This window comes from Alligator mississippiensis, chromosome 1 (genome assembly GCF_030867095.1).
Source record: "Alligator mississippiensis isolate rAllMis1 chromosome 1, rAllMis1, whole genome shotgun sequence".
NCBI classification, from domain to species: domain Eukaryota; kingdom Metazoa; phylum Chordata; order Crocodylia; family Alligatoridae; genus Alligator; species Alligator mississippiensis.
In genome coordinates, this window is record NC_081824.1 from 50,996,074 (window position 1) to 51,021,719 (window position 25,646).

General features: G+C 46.9%; 1 protein-coding gene across 17 annotated transcripts in view; it reads right to left on the bottom strand.

Moving 5' to 3' along the window:
• DST (dystonin) overlaps nucleotides 1–25,646 on the bottom strand; it is a 494,468-nt gene that overhangs the window by 239,727 nt on the left and 229,095 nt on the right. For all 17 annotated transcript variants that reach the window (XM_019496873.2, XM_019496902.2, XM_059730546.1 and 14 more), the window contains one exon: nucleotides 18,221–18,387. In XM_019496873.2, coding sequence (XP_019352418.1) covers nucleotides 18,221–18,387 — 167 coding nt within the window. The remainder of the gene's footprint in view (nucleotides 1–18,220; nucleotides 18,388–25,646) is intronic.

The following is a 25,646-nucleotide window of genomic DNA, read 5'->3' on the forward strand; positions in this document are numbered from 1 at the left end:
ATAACATTAAGGAGATAAATGAACCGGTACCTCCAGAAAAAATGAGCCATGAATTCTAGACTCACACAGAAAATGCCTCAATACAGTGGGCTGGGATAGTCTTGGTAAAACCATAGCTACTTTACATTTTCAATATGGTACCTAAGTGTAAACAAAATGAATTAAATGTTGGCCTATATCATATCACTTATAGGCAAGAAAGTCTGTTTAGGGGAAATGAAATAGTTTTAAAATATTTTTAAAAACTTTTTCTTCCCCTCAGTGTCAAAGTTTTAGTGCCAGTGCTACTTCAGCATGAACAATGCACTTTTTTCACTTAAAAATATTCTGTGAATGCAGTGGAAAGAAAAGAGACATTTGTTTTTTCGTTCTCTTTTTTAGTTAAAGAAAAGTTAACTGTAAACTGCAAATCAGTGAATGGCAAGCTGAAACTAGCAGATACAAATAATCTTTATCTTTATTTTAAACATATCCCCTAGCATTTTAAGGACTGAAACTGTATAATATTTAATTTCTTTTCAATTCATGCCCTCAAGGTACTCAGCAAGTCATAGCAAATTTTGGCCTGATCCTTTCTATCCTCAAGGAATGTATTCATGTCAGTGCCTGATTACCTGCCACGTGTTTTAACCTCCCAGCGGCATGCCACGTGTACTGCTTTCCTGGAGCTGAACATGTAATAAAGCTTGCACGGCAATCTTCTGCTTTGAAGGGCTGAGAATGCTTGCTGTAAGCGCAGGCCTTTTAGTTAGCAAACAAGGATTCAAGCAGTCAAATGCTTTGTCACCTTTTAAAAACATCAAATTAGCAGTTTTGAAAGAATAAGCACTAATATTTCAAGAGAAAGAAATCATGTGATGCACTCAAACTAATACTATCATTCTATCATTTGCTCCTTATATTGTCCTACTCCTATTTATTTTCAGCTGTATTTAGCTGCAGCTTTTCTCTGTATGACTTGCTCTTTTTAAATAAGTACCTCCCAAGTACCTTCTCTGCACTGTCAATTGGCAACTACAGTTCCCCTTTCATTTTGTCAATATGCACGTCTGCTACACCCACCAAAACTGTACGTCATATTTAATGCATCCTAGCACAAAGTCTACAGCAGTTCCTGGGCTGCCTTGAGATCCTTTCAAGGGTGTTAAACAATATTAGTCTTGGTAGGGATGCAAACATGTTCATAAGATAAACACAGAGATTTCAGATAAAAATTCAGTCTTAAAATTTCTAGGCTCTTGTGGTCTTGCTGAATTCTCTGCAACAGAAAAACTGTTCTATCATATTGCTATAGTCAAAAAAACAAGTGAAAACTAAGAACTGGCTAATGACTAGAGACCTTGAGTCTAAACAAAAATTGAGAACCACTGGTCTACGGCTATCAAAGGATGTCTTTTAATTGATTTCAGAGGCCACCAGTTCAGGCTTTTAACAATTTGTCACTAGTTTAATAAGCCTATTTTTTCTAACCATGTTCACACATATAACCCCTGAAGCTCATTATCAATTCTTTTTCTTTAGTATTTCTAATCCTTCAAGATTCTTCTTCAAGATTCTGTTTAGTTCATAAACACTTGCCAGACGCAAGTTGAAGAACTTTTTAATCAGCCCCTTTTCCTGACTGTTTTCATTTCATTATCTATGATGACTGAAATTTACCCCTATGAGGTGGCCCAGTAAAAAGACTATGCAATACCTGAAACTTCCACATACTCCTTCAGAATATGGCTTATAGTACAGACGCTGCATGCACAATGGTAAATTTAATGCTATGAGCACCTCAAATTTAAAGCAATGGGACAAATATTATCATGTGATTATGTTGTAAGACATTCTACTTATAGGATTTCTCCGTGTGAAACTTCGGAAGATAAAACTTATCTTTATATTATATATATCATAACACAAAGGGTAAAAATATAGAAGGAAATCTACCTTAGTATGTAAACACTGTGGCTAGGGACAGGCATTACATATAAACCGGTTTAAGTGATCAGAAACTGGTTTAAACCTGTAACAGAACAGATGTTCAGTGCATATAAATCAGTTTGAAAATGGGTGAAACTGGTTTGAGACTGGTTTCAGACTTAACTGATTTGGCTCAAACTGGTTTATGCAATGTCTGTCCCAGACCCCTTGCTGGTTTAAATTAAATCAGAGTCCCCCAGCATACTCTTGGGGTTGAGCAGGGCTCTCTGCTCCACAGCAGGGCTGGCCCCTCCCTTCTGTTCTCTGGCCAGAGCTCAGCACAGACTTGCAGGCACAACAGGGTCTGCTGGCTTCCTTGTGCCCCCGTCTCCTCCCACTCTCACTACTCATTGCTTAAGCAGAGATCCCTTCCTCCTCTCTGCCAAAGCAGGGACCGTAGCCAGCATGTGGTATGCTAGCTAATGCCGAGAGGTGTGTGTGTGTGTGTCCCTCTCCAATTTCACTGGGGCAGGCAGAGAGAACAATGACCGCGTAGGGTTTTTGGAGCTAATAAACAGATCAGTCAGTAAGCTGTTTAAGAAGTTTCAAGTAATATGGCGAGAAGCTATTGTTTTGCTAATCAGGTGATAAACACTGTTATCAGCCCCTCCACCCTCCACCGCCACCCCAGCTGGCTTGCTTGCCTGTTAGTTTGCTGCAGACAGTATGACAAAGAGGGAGGGAGATTGAAAAGCTCTGTATCATCAACAGACGCATGCACTGCACACCCCTGTGAAAAATGTACAAGTGTGAACAAACAGGCACAAATCCTTATTTCCATAATGCAAAGCAAGCATGTAAATTTTCACATGCAGGTAATGCAGTAACAACCTGGCCATTGGACACATTCATAAGGATGAAATTTCAAGATCTAGACCCAGTGAATGTGCACAGAAAGACTTCGGTGCAAATCTGAGCATTTCATACTGATGTCAATCAGTTTCCAACTAAGAAGTTTGGCCTATAGGTTTTTTCTACTATTTTAAAATTATAAAAGCCTTAATCTGTCTGTCGGTCTGTCCATAACACTTTATTCCCACTCTGATTGGTTGTCTTGGCAGCCAATCACAATGCCTACTGAAACAACCAATCAGAGCACTCTTGACAGAGAAGTGCCACCATGACAGCAGGGACTGAGGGGCCGGGATGGCACCACCAGGACAGTAGGGACTGAGGGGCTGGGGGGAAGGGGCAAGGCCAGCACCTCTGGCCTTGCCCCCCCCCACACTGGCCCCTCAGGCCCCACTATCATGGCGGTGCCATCCCCACCATCCCCCAGCAGGGCAGGAGTCTCCAAGGCTACCTTGCACCCCCTCCCCCACCAGCCCTGCTTCTTGGAGGCAGAGGGGGAGAGAGAGCGGGGTAAATGGGCCTGGACCCAAACCGGCGGGGGGGAGGAGGGAGTGGCAGGGAACACGGCCAGATGAGAAGCAGGGGCAGAGCCAGACGTAGGGCTCCATCCCACCCCCCTGCATGATGGTGGGGACTAAGAGGCTAGAGCAAGTGGGAGGGGGGTGGGCACACAGAGCTGAATGTGGGGGGTGGGGTGGCCCATGGGGCCAGAGGCAGCGCGGTGGCAGCACAGGGCATTGGGTGGCATTGCTCCATCCTTGCCCGCCCCCACCGACATTCTCGATGGGCAGCTGGCTAGTTCCTATATATAACATGATGAAACAGAAAGCAACATAGGACCATAGAAAAGTAGGGCTGGAAGGGACCTCATGAGATCATCTCGTCCAGCCCTCTGCTCAAGGCAGGATCATCCTGCCTAAACCATCCCAGTCAACTATCTGTCTAGATCTTGAAAATTTCCTGCAATGGAAATTCTGTAACTTCTCTAGGTAGCCTGTTACAATGCTGCACCATCCTAATAGTCAAAGAGTTCCTCCTAATCTCCAACCTAAATTTCTTCTGTTGCAGCTTGCATCTGTTGCTCCTAGTCCTGTCCCCTATTTAATCTCCCTTCAGATATTTGAAGGCTGTTATCAAATCCCGCTTTGGTTATCTCTTCACACTAAATCACCTTAGTTTCCCTTAGTTCTTTTAGCTTTTTCTTATAAGTTTTCTTTCCTAGGCCCCCAATTTTTTTCATAGCTATCCATCAGACTCTTTCCATTCTGTCCATATCCACAAAATGAACTTTTCAAAACTGCCTATACTCAGGTACAGCCAGAAACAAGGTTTTCAAACAAATAATGCCATCAACAAAAAAACTAAAACAAAATAAAGCCAATTAGAAAATTGGTTGGGCAGCAGAATGTTTCAAAGCATTTTACAGGAGTACCTCATCATTAGGGAACACTGGAAATCGTGCCAGAAGTACATTGCACGGCAGCTCCTTTAATCTTGCAGTTTCCCCTGCGTGCCCCTGATGGGCAGAGAGGTGATTGGTGGATGGGCCCCACCTGCTGATTGGTGGAGAGGCCCTACCACTCACCTGTGATCAGTGGAGAGGCAAAACCTATGGTTTTAAATATGCTGTGGTTTTTTCCTCCTACTGCTGAATGACGGAGGGGCCCTGGTTTTAGCCTCCCAGCCATCAGGAGCAGGCAGAGGCAGTCCCAGGTGGGCTGCGAGTGGCTGCAGCGCAGGGCGCTGGCCATGGAATGAGCGAGGGGACACTTCCCTCCCACCTGCACTCAGCACCATCTTGTAAGCACCGCTCAGCACTCAGACTCCAGGCTCACCTGTTGGGGCTGTGCACAGCAACAGCAGCTGCGGGCCCCCCCCTCTTGCTGTGACAGGCAGTGTTTGCCCCCGCCGCCCCTGGGCTGCCCAGTGCATGAGCTCCGGGTGGGCAGCAGCAGCAAACACTGCCCAGGACAGCAAGTGGTGGGGGCTGCAGCTGCTGCCACCATGCGCAGCCCTGACAGGCAAGCCTGGAGCCAGCAGGGCCCAGGCTGGCAGCAGGGGCGGGCTACAAACTGGTGCTGTACGCGGTGCAAAGAGGACCCTCACCCGCCCCGTGCCTGGCGCCCCGCGATGTAGCCATTTGCAGCCTGCATGGGGCTGCCTGTGCCCGCTCAGGACAGCCCTGTGCAGGCTGCGAGCGGCTGCAGCAGGAAGCACTGGCCTTGGGGCAGGCGAGGGGCTGCTTTTCCCCATGCTGAGCACCAGCTTCTTCCCTGACAGCAAGCAGGGGGTCGGGGCTGTGCGCTGCCCTTCGCCTGTACCACGGGGCTGAGAGGCATTGGGAGTGAGCAGATGCGGGAGCCAGCAGGAGCACGGGACCCACACCCGTGTCCCGGGGCCTGCACCAGCAAGGCCCAGAGCAGGGTGGCAGGAGCGCGGGGTCCCAGCTGGCAGGGGGTCAATGGAGCCACACCAGCTCCCCCTCTCCCTGCTGGTGCAGCCCAGCCCAGCTCCTCGGACCCCTGCTAGCCTGTGCCCCACTTTGGGCCCCACCAGTGCTGACCCTGGGACATTGGTCCCACGATGGTGACCAGGGGGCGAGGCACCTGTCAAGGGGTGGGGCACCTGTAAAGGGGCAGGGCTACCCATGTGGCCCTCGACAGCCTGCCAACACTGGGTAAGCGGCCCTCCGCCTAAAATAATTGCCCACCCCTGCACTAATGCCTCTGGACTCCAGGCGGGATTGGAGACCAGAAGGCAGGAAGGGACAGGGAGGTGGGGATATGCAAGCCTTCCTAAATTTGAGCAATCTGGCAGCTTACAAAGTTTACAGGGATGTGCGGGAGGGAGGGGGAGGAGTTGACTGCCCTGAACAGTGGCACAGATAGGCCGTAAAGGGACAGGCGCACACAGCTCAAAGCAAGCATGGAAAAACCTTAAAGGGACAGGTGCAATCATCTTAAGACAAGCATAAATGGAATTGACAATAGTTTCACTTAACGTCAGGCATATCTGAACAAGGAAAAAAAAGGAACAGATTGAACCAGGGTTGAACCAGGTAAGGGCAGGCATAATCTGCCATACCAGGGAAGAGGGATTATATACGCTTTGAGAAAAGGTGGAGATGGGGACCATTTTAGTGGTCAGGGACAAATGAAAGCAAAGTGGCAAGGGCAGCAATATTAGTCAAGAACCTGGAGCTGAGACGAAAGCAGGTAGAAGTCATCAGTGGCAGACTGCAACAAACAATACTATTAGTCAAGGGAACAGAATTAGAAATTTTCAATGTATACACACCACTGGAGAGGGAAGGAAGGAACATGCTGCTCAGAAAGCTAGAGCTTTATGTGGTGAGAGAGAGACCACACATAATAGTGGAAGATTTCAACTGTAAAATCAAAGTGGGTAACAGAACAGGTGAGGAAATGAAGCTTTAAACAACTCATCCAGATTATTAATAAATATAGTAAGAGTTGCTAATAGATATGTGGGCAGGGAGAAAATTTTCACTAGAACAGACCCCAGTGGAAAGGAATAATCAAGAATGGACTTTGTTCTTGCATCAGAAGAAATTGGGATAAGGACGAAAGAAAAGTAATGCATGGTAATCACCAGAAGCTGAAGGTGGAAATGAGTTTTGGTAAGAGCCCCATGAGAGGAAAGGGACTGTTACAAGATTAAAAGATATGTCAAGCATACACAAGACAGTATGAGGGGTGGCAAAAACTGAAGAAATATTGCAGGAGTACCACAAAATGGTGGATGATGGTGAAGAGGAGGATGGGAGAATTCTGCAGGAAGAAAGGCCAAAGATTCATGAGGAAAAGAATGAAGAGCTAAGACAGCTACAAAGAAAGATGCAGGGGCTGCTAAAGGAAGCCACAGAAGGAAGACAAGTACGAGACTAGCTAGAAGATATAAGGCAAGCCTGCTTTAAAAGAAAGGTGAGAGAGAAACTGTTCTTAGCACAGGCAGGCTGAGTGAGAGAAAATGAAAAGTAGTCCCAAAACTTTTTGGCCAGAGTGAAGGTAGCAAAAGGAGAGCTTAAAGTAATAAAGGAAGAACATGGTGCCTGCATGGAAAAGCAGCAGGTGCTGGAGGTGACAAGACTTTACAAAGAGCTATACCAGAAGAAGGAAACAGACAGGAAGAAGATGAAGGATCTTTTGGAAGCGATTGAAGAAAATGTAGAAGAGGGGGAAGCAAAGAAGATGGAAGAAAAGATAAAATTAAAGGAAATGGAAGTGTGTTTAAAAACCTTTAAAAGAGAAAAATCACCAGGAGCAGATGGACTGCCTATAGAATTTTATGAGAAGTTTTGGGCGTGGGCAGGGAGGGATATACAGGCACGTCGCATCTTACGCGGGGGTTACGTTCTAAAGGCAGCGCATAAAGGTGAAAATCGCGTATAGTGAAATCGCATATTACCATGCCAGCGGTGACTGCCTCTGCCTCCAAAACCTCCCACCGCTGCTGCGGAGCTGCGCTTAGAGCTGTGAGGCCGGCGGCAGCAGCACAGCGCGGGGTGGTGGTGGGGATGGCTGCGTGCCGCCCGGCCACCACCACGCCCAGCAGCCGGCCACACAGCTCCGGGCACAGCTCCATGGCAGCGGCGGGAGGTTTTGGAGGCAGAGGCAGTCACTGCTGGCAGCGTGGTGGTGGCTGGGCCTCCAGGTAAGCGGCAGCGCTTTGTGCAGACTCAAGCCCCGTTCCCCCTCCCCACCCGCGTATAGTTGAATTCGCACAACTTAAATGCGCGTATGATGAGACATGCCTGTAGTTGAAGTTTTTGCGGAAATAGCAGAAACAGGAGAGGTACGGAAAGATTTTGCAAGAGGCTTACTCTTTAAGAAAGGAGAGAAGGAACTGAAAAACTGGAGACTGATTACACTTCTTACTATGGACTATAAATTAAGGGCCAAGATGCTGGATTTGAGGATGAGGAAAAACCTCCAAAAGATAATACATGCAGACCAAGTATGTGCTTTACCAGGTAGAAGGATCTCCAAAGTGATCAGAGTTACATTGTCCCACATCCAAGACAGGAAAACAAACACCATTCTAGCAAACCTAGATTTTTAAAAAACATATGACAGACTGGATCATGATTACATATTTGATGTGCTAGGAAAAATGGACACTGAAGGGAAAGGTAATACAGCATGAGAAAAATGACAGCAAGGCTATGGCAAATACTCTAGTTGTGGTCCAGAAGGACACTATCCTTTGCCAGAAAAGTGGCAGCGATTAAGGTTGTGCTACTGCTTATTCTATGTACAGGAATTGTATTCCCACTGATGTGGCAGCAGATAGCATAAGTACAAAGGGAAATGTGTATGTTCTTCAGGAATGCCGAAAGAGAAAGGTCGGCTACAGCTGAACTGCAAAAAGCAAGAGAAATGAGGGGATAAGAACTGCCAGACTTCGGACTGGTTCATCTATGCAAAATATGCAAGCCCAAAATGCAAGGCAGTACTGAAGGGAAAAGGGAAAGCAGCAGGTATCACCCGATTTCACACAGCTGCAATTCTGAGGAAATGGGGAGTATATCAGATCTCTATGAAGAGTCCATGGGAATGGCAACCATGAATTCATTACATCAGGATGGAAAGTTTCATGCAGATGTATACAGTAGGGAAGGTAGGGCTGGAGATTGTGAAGGATCATAAGAAACTGATGAAAGCAGTAAGGGAGAAAGACAGAATGGCGCTGGTAGGCAGCTTCACAGAAGAACAAGTGAAGGTGTGGGGAGCTGTAGTGGGTAAACAACTAAAAGGGGAGCACGCTGACCTAGCATGGATGGTTGCACAAAATATCTTACCAGTAAGAGAGGTGTATCACAGATGGAGCTTGATGAACTCATCTAGGTGGCCAAGGGAGAGGTGCAGGGAAGAAGCAATAGTGGGACATGTGTTTTGGGAGTGTACATATTTAAAAAGAGTTTGGGAAAGGGTCTGCTGCTTTTTGTATGTCACCAAAATAAACTTGTCATTAGCGCAGGAGATGGTACTACATAGACTCATACCAAAGGGACCACAGGAAACATTATTAAGGACTTTATTAGCATGTGTTAAAACTAGTTTATGGAGAGTAAGAAACCTCTGGGTGTTTAAGGAGTTGGCTTTCACTCAAAGACAGTCCCTGAAATTGGAGCTACAGGAACTGAAATACTACCTTGATTGGGACAAGGAAGAGATCAGAAAGGAAGAGGCAAAGAAGTGGTGGAGAAACTGGACACGCTTGTTTCACTAAACCATCCAAGTGGACTGATGGGAAGGGTGGAGAGCTTCAGGTGGTTACCAAGGTAACAGTTTTTCATGGGGTTCTGTATGAAGAAAAAGATTTCTGTAAGGCTTTGTTTTTTGTGGGAAGTTGATGTACGTTGTTTAAAGGTCTAATATATGTAGTTGTATGTTTCTGATATGTAACTGTTTCTGTCATATGAAGTCTTAGTAAAACAAATTTGTAAAGAAAGAAAGAAAGAAAGAAAGAAAGAAATGCTCCCATCAGCATTCTGGCCTTTTGTCTAAGATTAAGCATTTTTGGCATCAAGGGGAGGGGTGTCAAGGCTGGTTCTGGTCCTGCCAGTGCCAGCCTGGTATTGCAGTACCTTCAGGTGCAGTGTCAGTTCTCTGTAGAGGGAATACCCACCTGTTTTTTAAGGGCCAAAAAAAGGGTTCCCATCAAAATGTTTGCCCTATATGGGCCATGTATTTTATAGTCATGCTCAACGTTGGCTGCATTTAATCAGCTTCATTGTTGGTTTCCATTACTGAGCACATGTTGATTTTAGCAGCAGTTCAAAGATAGACAATGTATTTAATACAGTTTCCTTGTATGTAAATGTAGGGGGGGGACTTTTTCCCCTTGTTGACTGAGGGGAAAAAACTTGTCTAATAGTTGAGTAAATATGGTAGTGATTTAGCGGTAACCTACCTGTACGGTATGATTGGAAGAGTGAAATGTTGTTCAGTATGCAGTGGTTTAGGAAACTAATGCCAGAAGTCATTGAAAAATACAGAAGACAGGAACCTCCTCTAAAATGAAATTTTTGCTCACACAAAAGGCAAATGAGATTTTCCATGCGTTGGGGGAAAAAAATCAGTAAAAATATTTTTTAAAAGCTAAATGGTTCCAATTCAGCAATATTTTTCAACTTCTATAATTCATCAATGATCATGTAAAGAACTCAATCCTGCATTCCTTGTGTATCTAAAACCACAGTGGAAACTGAGGTACAAATATACTTTATTGTTGCTCCACAGAGCATAGCAAAGGCCCTTTTAAAAATGTATTCAATGTTTTCAGAAAAAGAATGGAGAGGACACACACAAGGACTGCTCTGTGAAAAACACCAGGCAATTTAATGTGTCTTTATTTAGAAGTGAATGAAGACAAAACCACTGATTAGTTCATTTTGGAGAGCTAATGACTAACTCTTACACCGTGTGTGCAAAACAAAATGCACCAGCTCCTTGTATTACCAGACTGCTGAATAGGGGGCAACTGTCAGTGAATGGCTACTCCCTGCCCTTTATGGGTGAGCAGGGAGTGTGGGGTGGAACATGATTTCTGGTCACAGCTTTTCACTGAGCTGGCAGGCACAAAGGGGAGTCAGCTACACCAGGAAAAGAGATGCTTCTCTTCCTTCTCCCGTGCAACATGAAAGACCCAGGGACCTGTTCCTGCACTGCTCCAACACGAGCACCAGCAATATGCAGTATCTCTGCAAAGTGCCAATCCAGTTGGCAGCTTTTAATAACAATCATTATACTAAACAGTAAACTGGCTTTAAAGTGCTGAGTGAAAGGGCAGCTGTAAACCCATCTCTTCCTACTCAGCTGAAGGAAGCCTGAAAGAGGAGTGTTGTATCTTTTGTTCTGGGTATATGGCAAGTCCTCTGATCACTTTGGACATGTTTATAGGGGGGATCATGTACAAAGGGCTTATATTGCTGGAAGGTTCTCATTCCTGTGCCAGGACAGACAGGTTAGTGAGTTAAAGCAGCATGCTGTGGACAGCCCAAAAGAAACAAATTATAACTCCATAGTTAAGAACAAAGACCTGCTCACAATTACCTCATACAAACAGACTGCCCCTCTTCTGGCAGCTTTACAGTTCAGAAGCCAGTCCCTCTCCTCCACCCAGCCCCTACAGATGGTAAAGTTTCCTGCAGCACTAAGGTAGATGCATACTTGAAAATTAAATTAACAACACAGAAACCCCTTCTCATTTGGCCTGGGGATAACTGTAACCAGCTGCTTCCCTTGATTAGTGTCCATTACTAGCTACATGGGGGGAGACATTTCCTAATCCGCTAGGACTCCAAGATGCCTTTCCGCTTCCGTGCCACCAAGAAGGTCATTTCCTAGGCAGTAAGTATGCTGGACATTTTTCCTCCCTAGGTGCAGCACTTTGCATTTCTCCTTGTTGAATTGCATTCTGTTGTTTTCCGCCCATACGTCCAACCTGTCCAGGTCTGCTTGTAGTTGTTTCCTGCCCTCTGGTGTGTCCACTTATCCCCACAGTTTTGTGTCATCCGCAAACTTGGACAGAGTACACTTCACTCCCTCATCCAAGTCGCTGATGAAGACACTGAACAGTATCGGTCCAAGGACCGAGCCCTGCGGGACCCCACTGCCCACACCCTTCCAGGTCGATACCGACCCATCCACTACGACTCTCTGGGTGCGACCCTCTAGACAATTCGCCACCCACCGGACCATGTAGTCATCCAAGTCACAGCCTCTTAACTTGTTCACCAGTATGGGGTGGGATACCGTATCGAAGGCCTTCCTGAAGTCTAAGTAAACGACGTCAACCCCTACTCCTGCATCCAGGCGTTTTGTAACCTGGTCATAAAAAGAGACTAGATTAGTCAGGCATGATCTACCTGCTACGAACCCATGCTGGTTTCCCCTCAGCATAATTTTTCCTGCTGGGCTCTCTCAAACGTGAGCCTTGATAATTTTTTCAAAGACTTTGCCAAGGATGGAGGTGAGACTGACTGGCCTATAGTTGCCTGGGTCCTCCTTCCTCCCCTTCTTGAAAATAGGGACCACATTGGCCCTTTTCCAGTCTTCCGGGACTTGCCCTGTGCGCCATGAGTGTTCAAATATTCCCACCAGTGGCAACGTACAGTGACGTTAGCCAGTGCCTTCAGTACCCTTGGATGGAGCTCATCCGGGCCTGCCGACTTAAACACATCCAGTTCCTCCAAGTGACTCTGCACCAACTCAGGGACTACGCATGGTAGTCTGGCACCCTGCTGCTGCCTCTCTACAATCCCAGTGAGAGACTTGTCATGCCCCTCGCTTAGGAACACTGAGGGAAAGAACTCATTGAGGAGTTCATCCTTGTCCCCCCTGTCCGTCACCAATTGCTTATGCCCATTTAGTAGAGGTCCTATTCCACCCTGGGCCTTCCTTTTACTCCCTATATATCTAAAAAACAATTTTTTGTTATCCTTAACTCGGGATGCCATCTTCAGCTCCATGGTAGCTTTGGCCTGTCTAACTGCCTCCCTACAAGCGCGAGCAGAGGAGGTATACTCCTCTTTAGTAATCTCTTCCCGTTTCCACTTTGTATATGCCCTCCTTTTTGCCCGTAGGCTGCTCTGGATTTCTCTGGTCAGCCAAGGAAGCCTCTTGGCCCCTTTCCCCCTTTTTCCCCGCATCAGAATCGTCTCCCTCTGTGCCCAAAGGATAATTTCCTTAAGGCACAGCCATCCTTCCTGGTCTCTCATCTCTTCAAAACTCTTACCCTGCAGTGTGTCCCTGACTAAACGCCTGAGTTCATTGAAATCAGCTTTCCTAAAGTCTAGCACTTTCACCCTACTAGTTACCTTACCCACTCGACGTCTTATGTTGAATTCTATTATTTGGTGATCACTGTCCCCCAGGTGACCACCGATCTGTAGGTCCCCTACCATGTCATCCCCCGTTGCCAATACCAAGTCCAGTAAGGCATTCCCCCTAGTGGGTCCATGCACCTCCTGCGTCAGATGGAGGTCCTGTACACAGGATAGGAACCTGCGTGAATAGTGGGACTTTGCTGTCTGCATCTCCCAGCAGATGCCTGGGTAGTTTAGGTCCCCCATAACTACCGTGTCATGCAGGCCATGATGGGGGTTTAAAGCACACCTCCCCCCTGGCCTCAGTATGCTACCCCTGGGCTGGGGCCTGACCACACACCGCTCTGGTTGTGCAAGGAGGGGGAAAAAGCATTGGAGCTTCAGTCCCTTCTCTTTGGCTGTGGCCAGCAGCCTGGGAGGCATGCTCTAGCACCCTCTCGGCTTCTGGCCTGAGCTACTGCAGGCATGTGGCTGCATTTCTTGAATCAAAAGTGAATGTCTGTTCACTTGCTTCTCAGTTTAATCTCTGCAGTTTAGAATACGCTGCAAAGATGTAATCAATTCAGCCTCAGGCTTTTTGACTGTCTGTACTTAGCCAATATTCAGCCTAGGCAGACTATTAAGATTAGCAGGAGTTCTGTGCAACTTTTGTCCAACCCAAGTACTTCAGAGGCTTTTATTACCATAGTAAATAAGTGTGGTTTCCAAGCATAAAGTGTTACCCCCTTATACTATGGCTGAACTTGACTTTGTATCTTTGGCAAGGAAGCCCATGAGGTTTTAAACATTAACCTGTTTAAAACCTAGGGCTATACAAAGGCTATCCAACTTTTCAGCAGCTGGAGGCTGCATGCCCTGGAGCATATAATGCACAGGATCCCCCCTACAAACTCCCCCTGCTGTCATGCTTTGTACCCTATGCTTTCCCTGCCACATGCCCTGGCAGCCACATGGACTTCCTCATGCCTCTCCAGTCTCCTCCCAATCACTCTGCTACATGTGCTTTCCTGTAACCCCCGCTCCCCCACCTGTGTGGTCTCCCCTACTGTGTACCACCCTGCTGTGTGGCCTACTGCTTGGGCTACCCCACACTCCTGCCTGTCAAGTGAATATATGTTCATTTGCTTATCAGTTCTATCTCTGCATCTTACACCAACCTGCAAAGACTGAATGAATTCATCCTCAGGCTTTTTGACTGTCTGTACTTAGCCTAGCAGGTTACAAAGAAGAGGGATATACCACACAAATTATTCCTCAGTTCTGTTTCATGTCTTTCTTCCTATCTTGTGATAAGCAAAAACTACCCTGGATAAGAAGACATGGTGTAGTTTGTATTTGTCATGGGAGTAAAGCAAACACACAAAATAATTCATAGATTCATAGATGTTAGGGTCGGAAGGGACCTCAATAGATCATCGAGTCCGACCCCCTGCATAAGCAGGAAAGAGTGCTGGGTCTAGATGACCCCAGCTATACTACAGAACAGCTGAGGGTAAATTCTCTCTTCTCCCTTTTTAAATCAGTATAATTTGTCTGTCCATTACCCTGAGTCATTGAGTCATTTGCTTAATATAAGAGAGGCATTTGTCCAGAACATCGCTGTATTTCCCCATTCTCCCATGGTTAGAAAAGGGAACGTTAGTAAAGGGGCGACTTCCTATGGCAATAGTCCAACACTGCAACAATAAGAAACGAACAAATATTTCAGTACTATGTAGGTTTCAAAAGTTTAAGTTTTCAGTAATTGAACTGTATCAGAGCTACTAGCTAGTGAGCTGCAAAGGCTAGGAGGCTGTAAGCTATAGTAGCATATGCTTTTGACAGGGATCCTGAGAGTATTTTCCACTGGAAAACTCATCTAGCCCTCTTCTTTTCCTCTGTGTCTCTTCTGTTTTGTTTTCTCTAAAACATGCCTTAGCTGTGCAGACTACTTTTACTTGTCAGTCAGGGCAGCTACTTACCAGCTATTTCTATTTTTATCTTTGTGGTATTACCAAAAGAAGTAGAGAGTCATGAATGATGTATGTTTCTCCTCCCAAATAATTACTGAGTTAGAAGTGTCAATCAGATAAAATAACTCTGAGCTAGATCCAATAAAGGACTTGGGTACCTAAAAAATCAGCACTGCAGGCACTCTTCATTTGCAGAGCAAGCCAGGTTTTAGACCAAACAGTTAGGAAGTAGGGTACCTTTCTCCAACTAAGAGGGTTCCAACCTGCAGCTCTCACCTCCCAGGACAGTATCAGAATCAGCAGGTTATACACTAATCTAGGTGAGGCTGTTTCATGCTACTGTACAGCAAAACATCAAGATAAAGGACACTACTAGTCAAGTAGTGAAGAAGTTCACTTAGAAGCAATAATCCCTGTTTTAAAGACTGCTTCGGTAATTATAATGGGTGATTAATGTAAAATACAAAAACGGTGCTTGGACTAGAGACCAGAACCCAGGATTGTCTCCTTCCAAGTGAATGCACTCACCTATTCTCTAGCTCTAATGCTCATGGTTTTGGATCACACCTTTAGGCATCAGGGATCTGCAAAATGGTTTGCCATGGGAAAATGTGGAATTTGCAGTTTTACAGAGAATCTTCTGAATCACCAGAAAACAAAAATAAAAACTTAGTGAAAATAAAATGCTAGCTCCCCAGAGGGAGCCAGCAGTTGTCATGAAGGTGCGGCAGACCACGGGGTGGGGGAGAAGATGGACTTTTTTGTGGGTTTTTTTTTATCAGAGAATTTTGTTTTCTTCATCACAGAAAACTAGGATCACCTTTAGGCAACCCTAACTCAGGATTCTGGATTCAGGTTCCTTGGGGAACCAGGCAACTAAAAGTTAGGTGCTAAAATGCATCACTTTTATTGGATCTACCCCAGAGCACTCTCTCACTGACATTTTTATTCTAGTAAGTACAGGGGTGATGAAGCCTTGGCCTGTGGGCCAGATCCAGCCACCTGGTCCATGGGGGTCCCAATGGCTCTAGAAAGTTGGCAGTGGGGGAGAGGTGGCAGCAATAGCTGCTCCTCTGCTACTGAGTTTACAGACTCATGGGAAGCTCTGGAGGCCAAACAGCAAGCTAAATTGGTGAACAGAGGCTGCCCAAGGCCCGATCTGAGCACATAGGGATTAGCTGAAGGCAGTGTAGGGCCCAATCCTATAGAAGGGAGCTGAGTAAAGGCAATATGAGACCCAGGGAGGAAGTGAGGAGCCTCAATCCACTGGCACAGGGCCAGGGGAGCCAGTGAGAGGCCCTACTCAAGGAGTTTGAGGGCCCCAGGGAAGCAGCACACGGCCCCAATCTAGCAATGTGGGGCTAATCCTGGTGCATGGGGTCTGATCAAACCCACAGATGGGCCAGCCCACAGACAGCCCTGCACCACATATCTGGTCTGTGGCACCAAGAGGTTGAACACCACTGTAGTACTAAATTTGGGTAATTGCATACCATCTTACATCTCTCTGCTTCTTGGGAGATGTGGGTTTGAATGTACTCAGGCTGAGGTAGAATCTTCTGGGCAACTATCAAACTCTTATATACAGAAACCAAGGGCAAAATGGTATCGTAGCAGAAAGACCCCACACTTCCTTCCCTTCCTCCATCTATCCATTCCTATCTTTCTCTTTTCTTTCTCTACCTCCCACTCCCCCCACCCCCCATATGAAATAAGGTCTAGGATAAATCTTTTGCGAGTTAAGCTAAGGAAACGAGTCTGTGCATTGCAATGAGTTTCTATATATATATATAAGCCTCTTTTAGGTTATGTATTACTAATTTTGCTATCTAGTATTGTTTTATATTCAAATTTTTGCTATTTTGTGCTATTTTTACACGGGTTTTGTATACTTCAGGCCTGCTTTCATGGTTGCCAAAGCAATGTCAAGCCCCATTTTGTAATGTCAAGATTCCATTTTGTTATGTTGTAACCTGCTTCTCCCCTTGCTCGTCAAGACATGTTGTAACCCCATTGTAATGTCAATTGTACCTATATGAAAAGTTGATCCCCGAGTGTGAGCGTGTGCGTATGATAGTGACAAAGATGGAAACAATGGACCCATCAACACAAGGATACACAGAAACAGCCCTGCATTCAATTGGAAATAAGATTTCAGAAAGCAATCAGGAACAGTATGGATTTCCGGTAACCTAGCACCACCCTCATTGTGAATTCCAAGAAGAAGCCCCCCACCCAAAACTGTCAGAAGAATGACACTTCAAAACTGCACATCCCACCAGGTGGGACTCTCATCAGTGAGAAAATGACAGCTGTTAGCCCCTCTTCCAGCTGGGCTTCAAACCCACAGGTATCACAAGGGAACTTCCTGATAAAAAAGCAGGGGAATGTGACCCTGGTGGACACCTCTGTTATCTGGACCAGAACCCCACCAAGTAACTTGCACCAGCCATCCACCAGAGGATCAGACAGCAACCCTGGCTCAGGACATCGACCAGCCATCAATCATCAACCCATGGCACTCGGACAGGACTGCACACCGCCATTTTCAGTCTCCAATTACCAACCCACACCACCTGTGTGTGTGTGCGTGTGTGAGTGTGCGTGCGCATATGGACCAACAGTTTCTTGTACCTGTTTTAGTTTCTTGTATTTGTTTTATGTTTGCATAGTTACACCCTTGTCTAATAAACCTGATATTGCTGATCCTGCATGTTGGTCTTGCTTGGGAGATGTGGGTTCTAATGTGCTCAGGCTGAGGTAGAATCTCCTATGCAACTATTAAGCTCCTATATACAGAAACCAAGGGCAAAATGGTGTTTCACCAGGTTGAAGCTAACTCTGAGTTACCTGTAGGAGCAATTCTATTGCCCACTCCGGGCACATAAGTGATCCCATTATAGGAATAGGAAAAAGTTTCTTTATGAGGGTGACCTTATTCCTACAATGGGTAATAAAATCAATCCTACAAATAAGTCTCAAGCTTCCCTTTTCTATCTACTGGGTACAATAAAACTGTTCCTCAAATGTCTCCAGGAAGGTTCTAAGTATGGAAAAGAGGTGGTATGGAGAAGGTTGGAAGTCACCAGGCATGACTGGTGAACTCAGACTGGTGCAGCAGTGGAGCATCCCGTGGGAGGGGGGGAGGCGGGTTGCAGCCGGCCAGGCACTCCAACCAGTAGTGGGAAGGCTGCAACCCTTCCCCGCTTCTGGCCAGCTACAACCAACCCCCCACGCAGGACACTCCACTGTCCCACAAGTCTGAGTTCACCAGCCATGCCTGGAAGTCACTACATAGTACTAGGTAAGCACTGTCCCAAGTATACTTAGAGGGGTGTCATGACAGATTTTCAGTATAAAGATTTGGTGTTAAGATTCTTCTCTAAAAAAAGAAAGATGTGGCATGTAACATATAATAAAAGGCTTGATTCCAGAAGGCAAGGGATTTTCCAAGAGCCATTTAATCTCCACTACTATAATGCTACCACAAGACAGGAACCACAGAGCCCATTTTTTTGTTGGCTGAAGTCCTCTGATGTACAATAAAAAGCCAGCATATCTCCAGGTGTTTAAGAGGAATAAACTGTACAATTACCTGTATTTATGAATGATGGCATTAAATAATCTTCCATCTCGCCAGCAGGTAGTGAAATTTTCACAATGAATTCCAGCATAACCCTCAGTTGTCTGCTGTGTCCACAGGAGTAATCTTTCTTTAGCAGACATGTCCTCTGACTCTCCAGTAACATGGATATCAGATATCTAAAACATAAGAAGTAGACTTCTTTTAAGTGTTTGTATTCAGCTAGCACTAACAAAACTAAAGGTGTTATCAGTAAAACACTCACAGCCTTTCACCACTATGGATTTTTCAATCCTTGATAACCTGATGTGTTTTCAAATGCACAACTGAAGCTTTTGACTTCAAATAAAATATTATATTTATTTAGCATCTTAATTATCAAATATGCAGTTACTTCCCTTGCATCTTTCTAAACTACCAACTCATCAGAATCTGAATTACTTGTGACAATATAATACCCTTGTTCTGAACTCTTATAAAATGTTACGTAGGACATGGTATCCCAAAATATTAATCTTTTGACTTTCAGTGGATAATGTGAACTATAATTATTAGTTCTGTTATAAACGAAGGTTAACTTATAATAAACTTGAATCTTTAAAGCTATATACAATTCAGGGATAACATAGACTGAAACTTGACAGTAAGGTTCTTAATAGGGGTGCATGAATAGAGATTTTTTGGGCCAGTACTGATGGCCAATAAAGAGCCATATCAGCCAATACCAATCCGATTCTAACATGCAGCCAGGCAGCTTGGAGACCAGCATCCGGCTGGTAAGTCTGGTGGGGGAAGTGGTAGGGGGAGGGAAGAGGTGTGAGGGGGCAGATTGGGGCCCCTGTGGTGAGGGAGGGAGTGGAGCAGGGGCAGGTGCTGCTCAGCTGGGGCCAGATGCATGATGGAGCCACAAATGGCTCATTGGAGGGGTGGGGGAGATGGCTCCCACCCTTCATGCACCCAGGGAGGGCATGGGGGGCATGCACCCCTGGATCTGCGCGGGGCGGGGCGAGATGCCACTGCAGGTTGGGGCCAGGGCTGTGCTGGGCTCTTCCCAGCAGGGGTTGGGCCAGGCTGCACTGTGCTCGGGGTGGGCAGCTCTAGCACTGGGAGCAGGGCTACGGGGGGTAGGGGGCCTGCAGCCACCCCAGTATTCACTGTAGCCTCCACCCAGCACCGCCACCACATGTCCCGAGCACAGCGCAGCCCTGCCCAGCCCCCACCAGGAACAACCCGGCAGGGCCCCTGGCTCCACCCTGCCCTGCCCACCCGGCACTCAGATCCAGGGGCACATGCCCCCATGCCCTTCCAGGGTGCATGCAGTGGTGGGAGCCCCCTCCTCCCCGACAAGCTGCTCGTGGCTTTGTCCCATGCCTGTCCTGCCCCAGCTGAGCAATACCTGCTCCAACCCCACTCCCTCCCTCAAACTGGAAGCCACAATTTGCCCCTCCCCTTCCCTCTCCCCCAACACTAGACTTACCAGCCAGATGCTGGTCTCCAAGCTGCCAGGCTGTGCTCCTGACCCCGTGCATGCTGTGGCTGTGAGTATGCACAGGGCATTTATCGGCCACATTATCAGCCACATCAGGAAAAAAAAGCCTATTTCAATCTTCTCTATACTGGTGCCGATCCGATATGGGACTAATGTATCGGTGCACCTCTAGTTCTTAATGTAAAATAGTTTCATCAGCACTCTGGAGAATTGCAGGATGGACCAGAAATGAATTCTGCCACACCTCTAAAAAGCTTGTTTTCATTCTATTTGAAAATAAATGGTTTGGGGCTGTCACCGAAGGCAAATAAGGACTGCATATTTTTTTTTAAAAGATATATAAGAAGGTACTATTACTGTATATAAATAATAGTTCTATTCTGTAACAACATTTTTTCATATAACGCAGAGGTGTCAAACTCATCCAACCTTGCTGGCCAGATGAGGGTTGCTGGTCCAGTCTGCAGTATAGTACCCACACATTAGCTCCAGGCCTGGTCCTGATTGGGCCTCAGGCCATCCATGCACAATGGAGCCAGCTCACAGGGCCACTCTGCCAGGGTGCCACATGCAGCCCATGCCCTGGACCCCCCATGCTTTGTGCAGCTCTAGGATTAACTCACACACTACATGGATTGTATGCCCCATGCTGGCCCACTGTGCGCACAACCCCAGGGGCCAAGGCATGCTGCACACAAGACCCATAGGTTGGATGATACAGCTCCATGGGCCAGATCCAGCCCACAAGTCGTATGTTTGATACCCCTGATATAAAGCATAGTTTAATTAGCCTCTAGAAACGAATAGGTATGCTTAGGAAAGGGATCACTGGATAAGCCCCAAAAAAAGCCTTCATAAAAAGTGGCCTGATAAAGGGTGTTTGTACCCGAAACTTGCACAAAATATTTTTTCCAACTATTTTTGTTAGTCTAATAAAAGATACTAGATTTACCCAAAGAACTTTGTCTGCCTAATCTTGCTTAAGCACCCAACAAAAATTTCTAAAGCAGGTATGAAACTTGCATTACCATGCATACCACACTGCAAGGTGGATCAAAGAGAAGAAGAGAAACCTTGGTAAGTATTTAAATTATATGCAATAATATAGCCTTCTTTATTTTTTGTGCCCAGCCTTTCCCAGCTTGTTATCACTTCTGAAGAATGCTCCAGTCATTTGAAAAGGATTCTCATCCATAGACAACGCGTAGGTGGGGCATGTGCCCCCCCTGAGATTGGACACCGCCAGCTTCTGCAAGCGGTCACCACTCGCACACAACCTGCCCGGCCACCAAAGTGGCCAGTGGTGACTGCAGGTAGTCCCTGCTCACCACACCACCCCCACTGCCAACACTGCTGGTGGCGGCTGCAGACAGTCCCCGCTCACCGCCACTGATGCCGGCAGCTGTGGGTGGTCCCCATTCACTGCTACCAATGCCGGCGACTGTGGGCAGTCCCCGCTCACCTCCATGGTGCCGCCCCAGTCTCGGGAAGCACCAGTCATTCGTGTTCTGGTCCATTCTACAGCCTGGGCACCATAGATATAGACACCATTCAAGAATCTACACACCGTAAACTTTGATATTCTATTAATTGGTCTCTATTCATTTTCATAAAGGGGTTGAGAAGCCTAGGTGGTCAAGGGGAGCAGAGTCAGAAGTCCCAAAGAACACTCTGATCACAGAATCATAGGACTGGAAGGGAGTTTACAAGGTCATCCAGTCCAGCGCCCTGCTCAAAGCAGGATCATCCCTAACTAAACCATCCCAGCCAACTGTCTGTCCAACCTGCTCTTGAAAATTTCCAACAATGGCGATTCCAGAACTTCGCTAGGTAGCCTGTTTCAATGTTTGACCACCCTGATAATCAGAAAGTTCTGCCACAGAACTTCAGGAAGTTCCTCTCCACAACCTAAATTTCTTCTACCATAGCTGAAAGCCATTGCTCCTAGTCCTGTTCCCTATGGCCAAAGAGAAAATTGTTGTCTATCTCCATACTCTATAATCTTCCTTCAGGTATTTGAAGACTGTTATTACAATCCCCTTCAGTCTTCTCTTCTTCAGACTTAAAAAACAGTTATTTCAGCCTTTCAGCCTTTCCTCAAAAGTCTTGATTCCCAGGCTTCTAACAATTTTTGTCACTCTATGTGGGGGACTCTTTCCAGTCTGTCTACATCCTTCTTGAAGTGTGGAACCCAAAACTGTACTCCAGGTGAGGCCTCACCAGGCTGAATAGAAAGGAAGAATCATTTCTCTTGATTTGGTGACACTCCTAATGATGCAACCCAGTATGCTGTTGGCTTTTTTTGCAACAAAAGCACAGTGATGGCTTATATTCAGCTTACAGTCTACTGTAATCCCCAGGTCCTTCTTTGCAGTACTGCAGTCAAGCCAATCATTCCCCAGGCTGTCTACATGCAATTATTCTGTCCCAAGTGCAGAACTTTGCACTTACCTTTGTTAAATCTTATCTGATTGAATGTGGACCATTTTTCCAGTCTATCCAGGTCACTTTGGATTCTAGCCCTGTCCTCCAGAGTGTCTGCCACTCCACCAAACTCAGTGTCATCATAGATGTGATAAGCTTGCACTCAGTCCCATCATTCAAATCACTAATAAAGATATTGAACAATACCAGACCCAGGATAGATGCACTTGATGATAGCTAGACACTAGGGCATTGGTAACTACTCACTGAACAGGATGACCCAACTAGTTATGTATCCACATTACAGTATTTTTGTCTAGTTTGTATTTTCTTAGCTTGTTAATGAGAATGTTGTGGGAGACTGTCCAAAGTCAAGGTATATCATAGCCACTGCTCTCCCCATATCCACAAAGCCTGCCATTTTATCATTAGGGACCTACCAAATTCATGATTTCATGGACTCCACAAAATCCGGCATTGCCCATGAAATCTAGGCAATGCCCACAAAATCTAAAGAAAAAAAGAAGAAAACCTACAGAAAAGAAAATGCTGGCTCCTCAGAGGGAGAAGCAGTCCTCAATGTGCTGCGGCAGCCTGGCAGGGCAGGGAAGGAGGGTTGAGGTATAGGAGGACTGCCCACTCAGAGGGCTGCAGGCAAGATGGCTCCCACCTCAGCCCCTCGCCACTGCTTGGCTGAGACGGCTGCATGTTATGTAGCCCCGCTCCTCTCCACCAATTGGCAGTGAGAGGCAGAGATGCATAACAGACAGCCTTTGCAGGTAAGGGGCAAGGCCACATGACAGGCAGCCCCTACAGCCAATCAGTGGCAAGGTATGCGGCTACTGGGGGCCCTCAGCTAATCAGAGGCATGGGGAGGCCACTGCGATCCACCTGTAAAATGGCTGCCTGGGCCTTCATTTTTCCTGTGAAATCAAGGGGTCAGCCTCCATGAACTAGGTAGGTCCCTACTTATCAGAGGTTGGTTAGACACAGCTTCTTCTTGGTGAAACCATGATAGCTGTTCCCGATCAACAAGGATCCTAGATTTCTGTTTAAAAATCGAAAATTCTGTGATAAAAATGGCAAATTCTCTGATTAAAACTCTCAAAATCCATGTTTTTCCCTGACTAAAATGTAATCCCGCTATGTATAGGCATCAGTTTAACACTATTTTATTGATATGTTTACAATTTTAAAGCTATTTGGAAGCCTACCAGTGCCTCAATCATAATAAAATACATTCTAATTACCTATATGTTTTGGCATTTGATTTGGGGTTTATCATAGAAAATCAGAGCACACCCTGCCCCATTCACTCACCAGGATGCAGGTCCAGCTGTGGCTATTTCCCCACTGCTTTGTGGCACTAAGCAGCCCTGATATGCAGGTGCCCTGCCCCTCCCCAAGTCATTGCCCCTAACTCTCAAGCCACAGCACTCCCAGTCATGCCAGTGCCCCTCACTCCTAACACAGTCCCCATACTCCCCAGCCATGCCACTGCCCCTCACTTCCAAGCCACAGCCCCACTCCCTCTGTCTGCACAGATGTCCCTCACTCCTAACCCACAGCCACCAACCCTGCTGGTGCCCCTCACTCCCAAGCCACAGCCCTCCACCCCCAGCCCTGCCAGTGGCCCTCACTCCCAACCTGCAGTCCCCCATCCTCACTCCTAACCCACAGCCCCCTGTCCCTGCCAGTGAACCTCACTCCCAACCCACAGCCCCCGCACCCCTTGGGATCCCTCACTTCCAACCATCAGCCCCGACATCCCTGCCAGTGCCCCTCACTCCCAACCCACAGCTCCCTGTCCCCCCCAACCCTGCTGGAGGGGTCCCCCACTGCCCCCGTCCTGCCCGGCACCGCATGGACTGCAGGATGGTGGTCTGTGGGGACATGTCTGCTACAGACCCCCACACCAAGGGGAAGAAATAGATGCGGGGCTCCTGAGGCAACTCTCGGAGACCATAAAAGCTAAAGAGGCGGTAGTCATGGGGGACCTAAACTACCCAGACATCTGCTGGGAGACGCAGACAGCAAGGTCCCATCGCTCACACAGGTTTCTAACCTGTATACAGGACCTCCACCTGACACAGGAGGTGCATGGTCCCACTAGGGGGAATGCCATACTGGATCTGGTATTGGCAACAGGAGATGACGTGATAGGGGACCTCCAGATCGGTAGCCATTTGGGAGACAGTGATCACCTTATAATAGAATTCAACATAAGACGGCGAGTGGGTAAGGTAACTAGTAGGGTGAAAGTGCTAGACTTTAGGAAAGCTGATCTCAATGCACTCAGGCGATTAGTCAAGGAAGCACTGCAGAGTAGGAGTTTTGAAGGGATGGGAGCCCAAGAAGGGTGGCTGTGCCTAAAGGAAACGATCCTTCGGGCACAAAGCAAGACGATCCCCGAGCGAGGCAAAAAAGGGAAAGGGGCCAGAAGGCTTCCATGGCTGACCAGAGAAATCCAGGGCAGCCTAAGGGCCAAAAGGGGAGCACATAAAAAGTGGAAACAGGGTGAGATCACTAAAGATGAATATACCTCCTCTGCTCGTGCTTGTAGGGAGGCAGTTAGGCGGGCCAAAGCTACCATGGAGCTGAGGATGGCAACCCAAGTAAAAGACAACAAGAAATTGTTTTTTAGATATACTGGGAGTAAAAGGAAGGCCCAGGGAGGAATAGGACCACTGCTAAATGGGCAGAAACAATTGGTGACAGATAGGGGGGACAAGGCTGAACTCCTCAACGAGTTCTTTGCCTCAGTGTTCCTAAGTGAGGGGCACGACAAGTCTCTCACTGGGATTGTAGAGAGGCAGCAGCAAGGCGCCAGACTTCCATACGTAGATCCTGAGGTGGTGCAGAGTCATTTGGAAGAACTGGATGCCTTTAAATCGACAGGCCCGGATGAGCTCCATCCGAGGGTGCTGAAGGCACTGGCCAACATCATTGCAGAGCCACTGGCGGGAATATTCGAACGCTCATGGCGCACGGGCCAAGTCCCGGAGGACTGGAAAAGGGCTAACGTGGTCCCCATTTTCAAAAAGGGGAGGAAGGAGGACCCGGGCAACTATAGACCGGTCAGTCTCACCTCCATCCTTGGTAAAGTCTTTGAAAAAATTATCAAGGCTCACATTTGTGAGAGCCCGGCAGGGCAAATTATGTTGAGGGGAAACCAGCACGGGTTTGTGGCGGGCAGATCGTGCCTGACCAACCTAGTCTCTTTCTATGACCAGGTTACGAAACGCCTGGACACAGGAGGAGGGGTGGATGTCGTATACTTAGACTTCAGGAAGGCCTTCAATACGGTATCCCACCCCATACTGGTGAACAAGTTAAGAGGCTGTGACGTGGATGACTACACAGTCCGGTGGGTGGCGAATTGGCTAGAGGGTCGCACCCAAAGAGTCATGGTGGATGGGTCAGTCTCGACCTGGAAGGGTGTGGGCAGTGGGGTCCCGCAGGGCTCGGTCCTTGGACCGATACTCTTTAATGTCTTCATCAGCGACTTGGACGAGGGAGTCAAAT